The sequence below is a fragment of the Bombina bombina genome, chromosome 9, assembly GCF_027579735.1.
Source record: "Bombina bombina isolate aBomBom1 chromosome 9, aBomBom1.pri, whole genome shotgun sequence".
In the NCBI taxonomy this organism is placed as follows: Eukaryota; Metazoa; Chordata; class Amphibia; order Anura; family Bombinatoridae; genus Bombina; species Bombina bombina.
Window position 1 is genome coordinate 48,249,959 of NC_069507.1, and position 12,187 is coordinate 48,262,145.

Here is a 12,187-nt window from a genome sequence, read left to right on the forward strand (position 1 = left end):
ACAGTCATATGCAAAAGTTTAGGCACCCCTGACAATTTCCATGATTTTCATTTATAAATAATTGGGTGTTTGGATCAGCAATTTCATTTTGATCTATCAAATAACTGAAGGACACAGTAATATTTCAGTAGTGAAATTAGGTTTATTGGATTAACAGAAAATGTGCAATATGCATCAAAACGAAATTAGACAGGTGCATAAATTTGGGCACCCTTGTCATTTTGTTGATTTGAATACCTGTAACTACCTAGCACTGATTAATTGGAACACACAATTGGTTTGGTGAGCCCATTAAGCCTTGAACTTCATAGACAGGTGCATCCAATCATGAGAAAAGATATTTAAGGTTGCCAATTGCAAGTTGTTGTTCTCTTTGACTCTCCTCTAAAGAGTGGCAACATGGGGGCCTCAAAACAACTCTCAAATGACCTGAAAATAAAGATTGTTCAACATTATGGTTATGGGGAAGGCTACAAAAAGCTATCGCAGAGATTTAAGCTGTCAGTGTCCACTGTGAGGAACATAGTGAGGAAATGGAAGACCACAGGCACAGTTCTTGTTAAGGCCAGAAGTAAAATATCGGAAAGGGAAAGGCAAAGAAAGGATGGTGAAAACGGTCAAAAACAGCCCACAGACCACCTCCAAAGACCTACAACATCATCTTGCTGCAGATGGTGTCACTGTGCATCGTTCAACAATTCAGCGTATGGGAGAGTGATGTGAAAGAAACTTTTTCTGCACACACACCACAAACAGAGTCGCTTGAGGTATGCAAACGCACATTTGGACAAGCCAGCTTCATTTTGGAAGTGCTGTGGACTGATGAAACAAAGATTGAGTTATTTGGTCATAACAAGGGGCATTATGCATGGCAGCAAAAGAACACAGTGTTCCAAGGCAAACACTTGCTAGCCACAGTAAAATTTGGTGGCTGTTCCATCATGCTGTGTGGCCAGTGCCGGTACTGGGAATCTTGTTAAAGTTGAGAGTCGCATGGATTCCACTCAATATCAGCAGATACTTGAGAATAATTTTGAGGAATCAGTCAAAAAGTTGAAGTTACGCCAGAGCTGGATATTTCAACAAGACAACAACCCAAAACACTGCTCAAAATCTACTCTGGCATTTATGCAGCGGAACAAGTACAATGTTTTGGAATGGCAATCCCATATCATTGAAAATCTGTGGGGTGATTTGAAGCGGGCTGTCCATGCTCGGCAACCATCAAAACTAACTGAACTGGAGATGTTTTGCAAGGAGGAATGGTCCAAAATACCTTCATCCAGAATCCAGACACTCATTACAGGCTATAGGAAGCGTCTAGACGCTGTTATTTCTGCTAAAGGAGGCTCTACTAAATATTATTGCGATATTTCTGTTGGGGTGCCTAAATTTATGCACCTGTCTAATTTCGTTTTGATTCATATTGCACATTTTCTGTTAATCCAATAAACCTCATTTCACTACTGAAACATTACTGTGTCCTTCAGTTATTTGATAGATTTAATATAAAATTAAATTGCTGATCCAAACACCCAATTATTTATAAATGAAAATCATGGAAATTGTCAGGGGTGCCTAAACTTTTGCATACGACTGTGTGTGTATATATATTTTATGTTGGGTTAATGCTCTTGAGTAAATGTGATCGGGTTTGCATGCAAGTAAGGATGTTAGTTTATATATATATATATATATATATATATATATATATATATATATATATATGGTTTTTTTCTCCCAGTTTTCGCACTCCATTGAATTATGGGCACCATGTACGAAGCAGCGGTGGGGAAGAGAAATCACAGAGAGCTCGCTCACTCTCGGTGATTGACAGTACCTTCTGTTGCGCAAGTGAAGGAGCAGGCATTACACACTCAGCAGAGATCCACTGCCGTATGCAGTAAAGGCGTGCGAAAAGCTTCTCAAGTTTAGAAGCTGTCCGCATATCTTATAATACATGGGGCCCTATGGGGGAATACATTAACATGTTCGCGATATTTGAAGTTTGTCTTTTTGCGTGCGTCCGGTTAGTGCTCGTGCACAAGTTTTTTACTTTCAATTTGTAACACATCCGGTTAGTGCTCGTGCACAAGTTTTTTACTTTCAATTTGTAACACATGCGCAAAAAGCCAAACTTCTAGCGAAGTTAACGTGCAAGTGGGAACACTAATTTGCGCTCCACTCATAATCTAGCTCTAAGCATGTGCCCTCCAGACACCCTAGAGAAGAACATTTTAAATAAAGATTTATTGGACATTGTATGTATGAAAAAAGATAAAGATATAGGGAAGGGATCAGCCAAACCAACAGCAAAAACCTCTGTAGAAATCTTTATGAAATTTGCCATGCAGATGCACTCGTTTGTTTTTTGTCTAGTGGGCGCTTTTCTCTTAAATTAAGAAATTAACAGTTGTTCATGAGATATGAATGTTTACATTTCCTTATTCTGATATTTTTTTAAAGGGACACTAAACCCATTTTTTTCATAATTTAGATAGAGCATTCAATTTTAAGCAACTTTCTAATTTACTCCTATTATCAATTTTCTTCGTTCTCTTGCTATCTTTATTTAAAAAGCAGGAATGTAAAGCTTAAGAGCCGGCCCATTTGTGGTTGAGAACCTGGGTTATGCTTGCTTATTGGTGGGTAAATGTAAGCCTCCAATAAGCAAGCGCTATCCATGGTGCTGAACCTAAAATGGGCTGGCTGCTAAGATTTACATTCCTGCTTTTAAAATAAAGATAGTAAGAGAACAAAGACAAATTGATAATATGAGTAAATTATGAACTCTCAAATGTTTATCTATTAAAATATATATTCTTAGTATAGTTTATTTTTCTTCACCAATTATAGTACTGAAAGCCAGGATTGAAAGGGATATGAAACCCATTTTTTTCTTTCATAATTCCTAATTCCTAATTTCATGTTCCATTTTAAATTACAACATATTTCTAGTATGTTATTTGTTGTTATATATTTCATTTCTTATTTATTTATTTTAATTGGTTGGATTTTCTCATTTTTTAACATAAAATGGTCTTTAAGTGCAGATATTTTTAAAATCAATATGTAAATTATTCTGGTTAAAATGTGTTTAACAAGTATTAAAATTGTTTTGTTAGAGGGACATTTTAATGCAAAAATAACTAATATAACTAATATAAATGTGTTAGCTCACATAGGACCAGATTACAAGTGGAGCGCAAAATATTGCTTACACGTTCGCATTGCACTGAACGCTTCCATAGGCTCCAATGAGACACGGCATGAGTGCAGCGAAGGGGGTAAGTCGCGCAGCGATGGGCAGCAGATTTAAATATATACTGTATGTATATGCTTATATACATATATATTTATGTGTTTTTATGTGAATATATACATATTAACACATACATATATATATATGTATATAAGCATATACAATACATATATATTTACAGAGAAAACACAGTTCCCTATAGACCACTATGTAAAGGCACTTTTCAGTGCAGTTTTTTTTCCAAACTCCCCACACCCGCCACTTTAAAGGGACTCTGAACCCAACTTTTTTCTTTCAGATTCAGGTAGATCATGCAATTTTAAGAAACTTTGTAATTTACTCCTATTATCAATTTTTCTTCGTTCTCTTGCTATCTTTATTTGAAAAAGAAAGCATCTAAGCTAAGGAGCCAGGCAATTTTTAATTTTTTAGCAATAACCAGCCACTTGTAATGGTTGGTTATTTATCATGTACCTGTAAACGGGTGAATTTTCCTTTTTGCGGACGCACAATAAATTAGAGCTCCACTTATAATGTAGCCCATATTTTTTACATTACTGTCCCTACACAAGTATCTGCTTAACCCCTTGCAGTTGGGATAATGTCATAGGTAAAGACCCTTTCTGGAACCTTAAGCTTTGCAGCACCTGAGCAGAACATGGGCAGTAATTGGTTGATTGTGCGTGACTGCTGCTCCTGATTGGCTCAGCATGTCTTTATCTAGGTGTTTAACACCTTTGCAAGATTTCAACACATAATTTTCTGGGGTAACTGATGCAAAATGACAATCTAATGAATTACATCTTGTAGGTTTTACATTGAAATTCCAATTATTGTTGTAAATATACAATTAATCATTAGCCTTTACAATATATTGCTAAACACAAAAGTTAAGGAATGTGGTATCAAAAGCTAAACCAGAAAAACCAACCTGTGTGTAGTTTATAAACAAATATGTTAGTAATAATAGGGATTTACCATATTATTAATTTGTAGTATTAATATTATAATAATAGTTAAAGGGGCATTAAACACTTTGAGATGGTAATATAACATGATAGACCATGTATATAAAACAAAGTCTGCAATATACTTTTATTACTTATTTTGTCCCCTTTTCCTGTAATTCCATTCTGAAATTATGAGCTTTTCAGTCCCTGTTAGAAATGGAAGTGCAGAACACTGTTATATGCCACACTGCCATTGGCTGCACACTCTAGTGACCTATTTATAACTGTCCCTAATTGGCCACAGCAGAGAAGATAACCTAAGTTACAACATGGCAGTTCCCATTGTTTATAGTCACTAAAACATTACGCTTATTTTGTCAATATTTAAGCAATGAAACGTTAAACAAATACATCTACATTCTCAGATTAATCTTTTTTTAATGCATCAATCTATCTAGCATTTATTTAGTGTTTAATGTTGATTTAAATTATATTTTCTACCACAGCTGTATTGACATCAGATGGACACCAAGTTGTTTTGGAGGAAATATTGGATCGTAACTCAGTGCAACTTATTGTCAATGGAGAAAATATATTCCAGTGTAACATTAAAGATCTGGACTTCGGTAAGGATGGGGATAAAAACAATGCACCTTAACATTATCTTCATTTAAAGGGACTTAGCAATCAAGGTTAAACTTTCATGATTTCATTTTAAAAAAAGATAAACTTTCCAATTTACTTCTATTATCCTGTAGATTGAAAACTTTTTTGGAGCAGAGCCTTCATATTCTTGTATTAATTTATATATATTTATATCCTATAATATAAAAGGCCAAGTATGTTTGTCCGAAGCGGTCATGCGCAGTAGAGACTGCACGAGGACAAACACACCTGGCCTTCAACAAACTGACCTGGGCTGGCTGCTGGCACCTTATCCATGAAGGGTGCTATGCTGACCGGCCATGAAGGGGCGGGGTTGCGTCATGAAGGGGGCGGAGCTGAGCGTGACGGCGACGGGCGGGAGTTGCCGTGGCTGTCTGAGTGTCTGCATGAGAGAGATAGCAGCACAAGAGGGGAGATATAGAGCAAAAGAGAGGGGTGAGAGAGCAAAAGAGAGGGGTGAGAGAGAGCAAAAGAGAAGAGTGAGAGAGAGAAAAAAAGACGGGTGAGAGAGAGCAAAATACAGGGGAGGGAGAGAGCAAAATACAGGGGAGGGAGAGAGCAAAAGAGAGGGGGAGAGAGAGCAAAAGAAGGGGAAAGAGAGAGCAAAAGAGGGGGAGAGAGAGTGCAAAAGAGGGGGCTAGAGAGAGCAAAAGAGAGGGGGAGACAGAGAGAGCAAAAGAGAGGCGGGAGAGACACAGAGAGAGAGCAAAAGAGAGGGGAGAGAGAGCAAAAGAGAGGGGGTGAGAGAGATCAAAAGAAAGGGGGGAGAGAGATCAAAAGAGAGGGGGGAGAGAGAGCAAAAAAGAGGGGGAGAGAGAGAGAGCAAAAGAGAGAGGGAGAGACAGCAAAATATAGGGGAGAGAGAGCAAAAGAGAGGGGGAGAGAGAGCAAAAGAGAGAGGGGGAGAGAGCCAAAAAGAGAGGGGGGAGAGAGAGCAAAAAGAGAGTGGAGAGAGTGCAAAAGAGAGGGGGGGAGAGAGAGCAAAAGAGAGGAGGAGAGAGACCAAAAGAGAGGGGGAGAGAGAGAACAAAAGAGGGGGAGAGAGAGCAAAAGAGAGGGGAGAGAGAGAGAGCAAGCAAAAGAGAGGGTGAGAGAGAGAGCGGGCAAAAGAGAAGGTGAGAGAGTGCAAAAGAGAGGGGGGAGAGAGAGAGAGCAAAAGAGAGGGAGAGAGAGAGCAAAAGAGAGGGGGAGAGAGAGCAAAAGAGAGGGGAGAGAGTGCAAAAGAGAGGGGGGTAGAGAGAGAGTGCAAAAGAGAGGGGAGAGAGAGAGCAAAAGAGAGGGGGAAGAGAGAGAGCAAAATAGAGGGGGGGAGAGCAAGGGGTGGGACCGCTGTACTGCAAAAAATGACCTGTGTACACGGCTTTAGGACTAGTATATATATATATATTGCTATAACACATGTTGGTGATGCTGAGAATATGCAGTAGCTTCCTTTAAGCTAAATTTACATTGCTCTGTCAGCTTGAAGGAAGCTACTGCGCACCACTGCAAGCGCACATTAAAGGTATATGAAACCCAACATTTGTCTTCTGTGATTCAGATAGAGTATGCCATTTTAAACAACTTTCTTATTTACTTTTTATCAAAATGTCTTCAGTCTCTTGGTGTCTTTTGTTGAAAAGCAGGGGAGTATGCTTAGAAGCCTCCCCATTCCTGAAGCACTATATGGCAGCAGTGTTGCAAGAATGTTAACCATTTGTAAGAGCACTAGAGGGCAGCACTATTTCTTGCTATGTAGTGCTCCAGATTCCTACCTACATATCGCTTCAACAAGGAAAATCATGGGAATGAACAAATTTGATAATAGAAATAAATTGGAAACTTTTAAAAAATGGAACGCTCTTGGGTTTCATATCCCTTTAAAGCATATGAATGGCGCTACTGGTTTCCTCCAACATATTAATATAAAAAAATCACTTCCAAAAGGGAGAATAATTCTGAATGTAACTTAAAGGGACAGTCTAGTCCAAAATAAACTTTCATGATTCAGATAGGGCATGTCATTTTAAACAACTTTCCAATTTACTTTTATCACGAATTTTGCTTTGTTCTCTTAGGTATTCTTAGTTGAAAGCTAAACCTAGGAGGTTCATATGCTAATTTCTTAGACCTTGAAGGCCGTCTCTTATCTGAATGCATTTTGACAGTTTTTCACCACTAGAGGGTGTTAGTTCATGTGTGTCATATAGATAACATTGAGCTCACGCACGTAGAGTTACCTAGGAGTTAGCACTGATTGGCTAAAATGTAAGTTTGTCAAAAGAACTGAAATAAGGGGGCAGTTTGCAGAAGCTTAGATACAAGGTATTTACAGAGATAAAAAGTGTATTAATATAACTGTTGGTTATGCAAAACTAGGGAATGGGTAATAAAGGGATTATCTTTTTTTTTTTTTTTTTTAAACAATAAAAATTCTGGTGTAGACTGTCCCTTTAAAGAGCCATCACATAGTTTGTGCCTTAAACTATTTATATATGTTGATTTTTATTTATTTTTAACAATAACTATCCCTTTAAAGGGCCATAATAACCAAATGTTTAAGCACTTGAAAGTGATTCAGCATAGCTTTAAAAAGCTGATTAGAAAATATCACCTGAACATCTCTATGTAACAAAGAAAGATATTTTACCTCAAAAGTTTCTCAGTAGCCACCTCCCATTGTAAAGGACTTCTAAGCAGCAAATCAGTATGTTTGTCCCAGGACAGGCAAAGGATCGAGCTTTGTGCACACTCATCTTATTTCCCTATTCACTGTAAGGAAGTTTACAATGAAATCTCATGAGAGTTAAGTGAAATCTCATGCGATCACAGTAAAAGAGTTCATGACCTCAGCACTGTTGATGCTGATTGGCTGCTGTTCATTTCTTCATTTTTTTACATTTTTTTACCTGTAGCTGGGCTGCATCTGAGTATAACTTTTTACACAGAACTAACTCTGCTGAGCTGAGGAGATTGTGAGGTAAAATATCTTCCTTTTTTACATAGAGATGCTCAGGTGATATTTTCCTGTCAGCTTTTTACAGTTATACTGCATCAGTTTCAAGTGATTTAGCATATGAGTATTATGTCCCTTTAAGTGTGTTTTCCATATACAGCATTTATTTACTTTTATATATTTTTTAAATGTGTATGATCTTTTAGACCATTGTATTAAGGCTGTGACACACTGCAAGCGATGCAGCGCGAGGCAAAGCAGCTGCTTCGCGCCGCATTGCTGCTGAAGTTCAGATATTTCATCTCTGAGCGCTCAGCTACGTGACCTGACGCAGCAGAGTGCTCAGAGATGAAAAGGCAGGACACACTGAGCGCGCACAGCCGCATCTACATGCTGCGCACCGCTCCGCTTGCAGTGTGACACAGCCTTCAGTATTTGGTTACATCATCTATTAGTTTATGATCTATGTAATAACCCCTGGAATAAGATCTATGATCTATGTAATAACCCCTGGAATAAGATCTATGATCTATGTAATAACTCCCGGAATAAGATCTATGATCTATGTAATAACCCCTGGAATATGATCTATGTAATAACCCCTGGAATAAGATCTATGATCTATGTAATAACCCCTGGAATAAGATCTATGATCTATGTAATAACCCCTGGTATAAGATCTATGATCTATGTAATAAGCCCTGGAATAAGATCTATTATCTCTGTAATAACCCCTAGTATAAGATCTATGATCTATGTAATAACCCCTGGAATAAGATCTATGATCTATGTAATAACCCCTGGAATAAGATCTATGATCTATGTAATAACCCCTGGTATAAGATCTATGATCTATGTAATAACCCCTGGAATAAGATCTATGATCTATGTAATAACCCCTGGAATAAGATCTATGATCTATGTAATAACTCATGGAATAAGATCTATGATCTATGTAATAACCCCTGGTATAAGATCTATGATCTATGTAATAACCCCTGGAATAAGATCTATGATCTATGTAATAACCCCTGGAATAAGATCTATGATCTATGTAATAACTCCTGGAATAAGATCTATGATCTATGTAATAACCCCTGGAATAAGATCTATGATCTATGTAATAACCCCTGGAATAAGATCTATGATCTATGTAATAACCCCTGGAATAAGATCTATGATCTATGTAATAACCCCTGGAATAAGATCTATATGTTTTTAAGTTATTTTATGTTTTTTTATGGGGGATTGACTAAAATTGGCTCTGTGAGCCATTAGTCCGGGTTCTGGGGTTTATCTAAACACAGCTAACTGAGTTCACTGATGAAGAGGTAAAACCTTGAAACGTGTTGTTTTTGTCACATAGTCTGGCCAGACTAAAACTAGTGGACTTATTACATTAATGCAAGTTCAGACATACTGTACATCAGAGATATTGCGGGTTTGGGTCCAGACCACTGCAATAAAGTGAGTGACACTTATTTTTTGTTTCCCAGTTCATATAAATGTTATATTTGCATTTTACTGTAGTCTATAAAGTGTGCAATAGCATTATGTCTAAAAAGTAATGTACATCCCTTAATTAAAAATACTTTATTGCTAAAAAATGCTAACCAAGTCATAATCTTTTTGCTGCTGGTGTGTATATATGTGTATTTATATGTGTATTTATGTGTATACATGTGTATTTATGTGTATACATGTGCATTTGTGTGTATATACATGTGTATTTATGTGTATACATGTGTATATATATATATATATATATATATGTATACATGTGTATTTATGTGTATACATGTGTATTTATGTGTATACATGTGGATTTGTGTGTATACATGTGTATTTATGTGTATATGTGCATTTGTGTGTATACATGTGTATTTATGTGTATACATGTGCATTTGTGTGTATACATGTGTATTTATGTGTATACATGTGCATTTGTGTGTATACATGTGTATTTATGTGTATATATGTATTTATGTGTATACATGTGTATATATATATATGTATACATGTGTATTTATGTTTATACATGTGTTTATATATATGTATACATGTGTATTTATGTGTATACATGTGGATTTGTGTGTATACATGTGTATTTATGTGTATATGTGCATTTGTGTGTATACATGTGTATTTATGTGTATATATGTGTATATATATATATATGTATACATGTGTATTTATGTGTATATATGTGTATATATATATATGTATACATGTGTATTTATGTGTATACATGTGTATATATATATATGTATACATGTGTATTTATGTGTATACATGTGGATTTGTGTGTATACATGTGTATTTATGTGTATACATGTGGATTTGTGTGTATACATGTGTATTTATGTGTATACATGTGCATTTGTGTGTATACATGTGTATTTATGTGTATATATGTGTATATATATGTATACATGTGTATTTATGTGTATATATGTGTATTTATGTGTATACATGTGCATTTGTGTGTATACGTGTATTTATGTGTATATATGTGTATATATATATGTATACATGTGTATTTATGTGTATATATGTGTATTTATGTGTATACATGTGTTTATATATGTTGGAAAAAGGGCGCCAATATATTTGCTCGACACAGGCACAATAAAACAAGGTATGACTGTATCTTATTGTTATGTATTTTATTACATTTGAACGTGGTTTTAACATATTATATGTTTTGATAAATACATTGTATTTGTATTGAATAATATTGTTTGAGCACTGTCTATTGTTTATATTAACATTTCTGTAAAAAACACTCATAAATCAGTGAGTAATTACAATATATAGGAGATTCTTTTTTCATGTTGTTGACAATGTTAAGAAATGCCCTGTTTTCGTTACAGCTCATATTTAAATAAAATAATACATGGTCACTGACACTTGTTTTCTGTTTTGTAGGAGGTGACGGACTGCTTGATCCAGTTTGTGAAGCAGCAAGAAAAGCTGTATTAAATGCTTACTAATGAACAGTCTGCAAATGAATTAAAGTCGTGTCATCCCTAATATAAACTCATAAAAATCCTATTTTGTTTGTAAGAAAATGCTTCAGAAATGGCTGTAAAATTCCTCAATTAATCTCAGGCAATGGTGTTCTGTATTTGTATTATATTATTATAGTGTTGTATATTGAGCAATAGCCTCATATAGACCACATTTTGCTTAGGCAGCCGGACTTTATTCTGGATAAGTTAAAGTGGCACATAAGTGAAAATTAAAAGGCATTAATAGTCGAAACATTACATGCTCTAATCCGTTACAGCATGTCATGACCCTGCTCTACTGTGTGAATAATCCCGCAAAGGAGTTAAACACACAGTAGAAATGCTGCTCTGGGCTCACAGTGCACTGCTGGTCACAAGCAGAGCGCGCCACTGATCCAATCAGCAGCGCTGGTTGCACATCTGAGTTTGCATTGTAACTGTTTATTGGATCAGTGAGGGTTTTGCTTGGGACCAACAGTGCACCACGTGGCACTTCTACTGTGCATTTAACCCCTTTGGGAGGTTGTATAGAGTTGGGTGTATAGTCATAAAATGACATGCTGTAACGGATTAGAGAATTCATTTTTCAAAATTATGGCCTTTTAAACTTCCATGGTTCAGATAAAACATGGAATTTTAAAGGGACAGTAACCACTTTGACTATGTTGTTAAAATATTTATTTATGGATTTTCCAGTTCTGAAATCTTACAAAGCACCTGGCAAGGTCCAGAAGCCTAACACTGCTGCATATCTGTTCCAATTTGCAGTTTGTTATGATTTCTGCTGAAGCCGAACAATAGAGATTTTGTAAACACGATGACAGTAACAAGCCCAGTTGTCTCCAAACTCGAGTACAGATTGTCTCCTCCAAATAAGTAAAGTGGTTGGTGGAAATGAACTATTGGAAAACAATTGCAGCAAACTGGTGCAATACCGCCCCCTGCAGATTCACGGGTGTCAATCAACCCTATTGTATTTGATCGGGTTGATTTCTGTTGATTTCTGTCCACCGCCTCAGAGCAGGTTATGGAGCAGCGGTCTTTAGACCACTGCTTCATAACTTCTGTTTCCGGCGAGCCTGAAGGCCATACAGAGCTTGATAAATATGCCCCATAGTATTTACTTTCCCTTTTAAAGACTTTTAAGTTTACTTCTTTAATTTACTTCAATCTTTTGGTATCCTTTGTTGAAAAGCATACCTAGATAGGCTATAGAGCAGCAGTGCTCTACAGGGAGCTAGCTGGTGATTGGTGGCTACACACATATGCTTCTTGTCATTGACTCATCCGATGTGTTCATCTAGGTCCCAGTATTGCATTGCTGCTCTGGACCTGACTTTAAAGGGACATGAAACCTAATATC

General features: G+C 36.5%; 1 protein-coding gene across 1 annotated transcript in view; it reads left to right on the forward strand.

Moving 5' to 3' along the window:
- The window catches only part of C9H10orf53 (chromosome 9 C10orf53 homolog), a 30,734-nt gene extending 19,811 nt beyond the window's left edge, over window positions 1-10,923 (forward strand). The window contains exons 2-3 of the mRNA XM_053691647.1: window positions 4,719-4,838; window positions 10,742-10,923. Of these exons, the coding sequence (XP_053547622.1) occupies window positions 4,719-4,838; window positions 10,742-10,806 (185 nt within the window). The 3' untranslated portion in view covers window positions 10,807-10,923. The remainder of the gene's footprint in view (window positions 1-4,718; window positions 4,839-10,741) is intronic.
- Window positions 10,924-12,187: the final 1,264 nt, after the last annotated feature.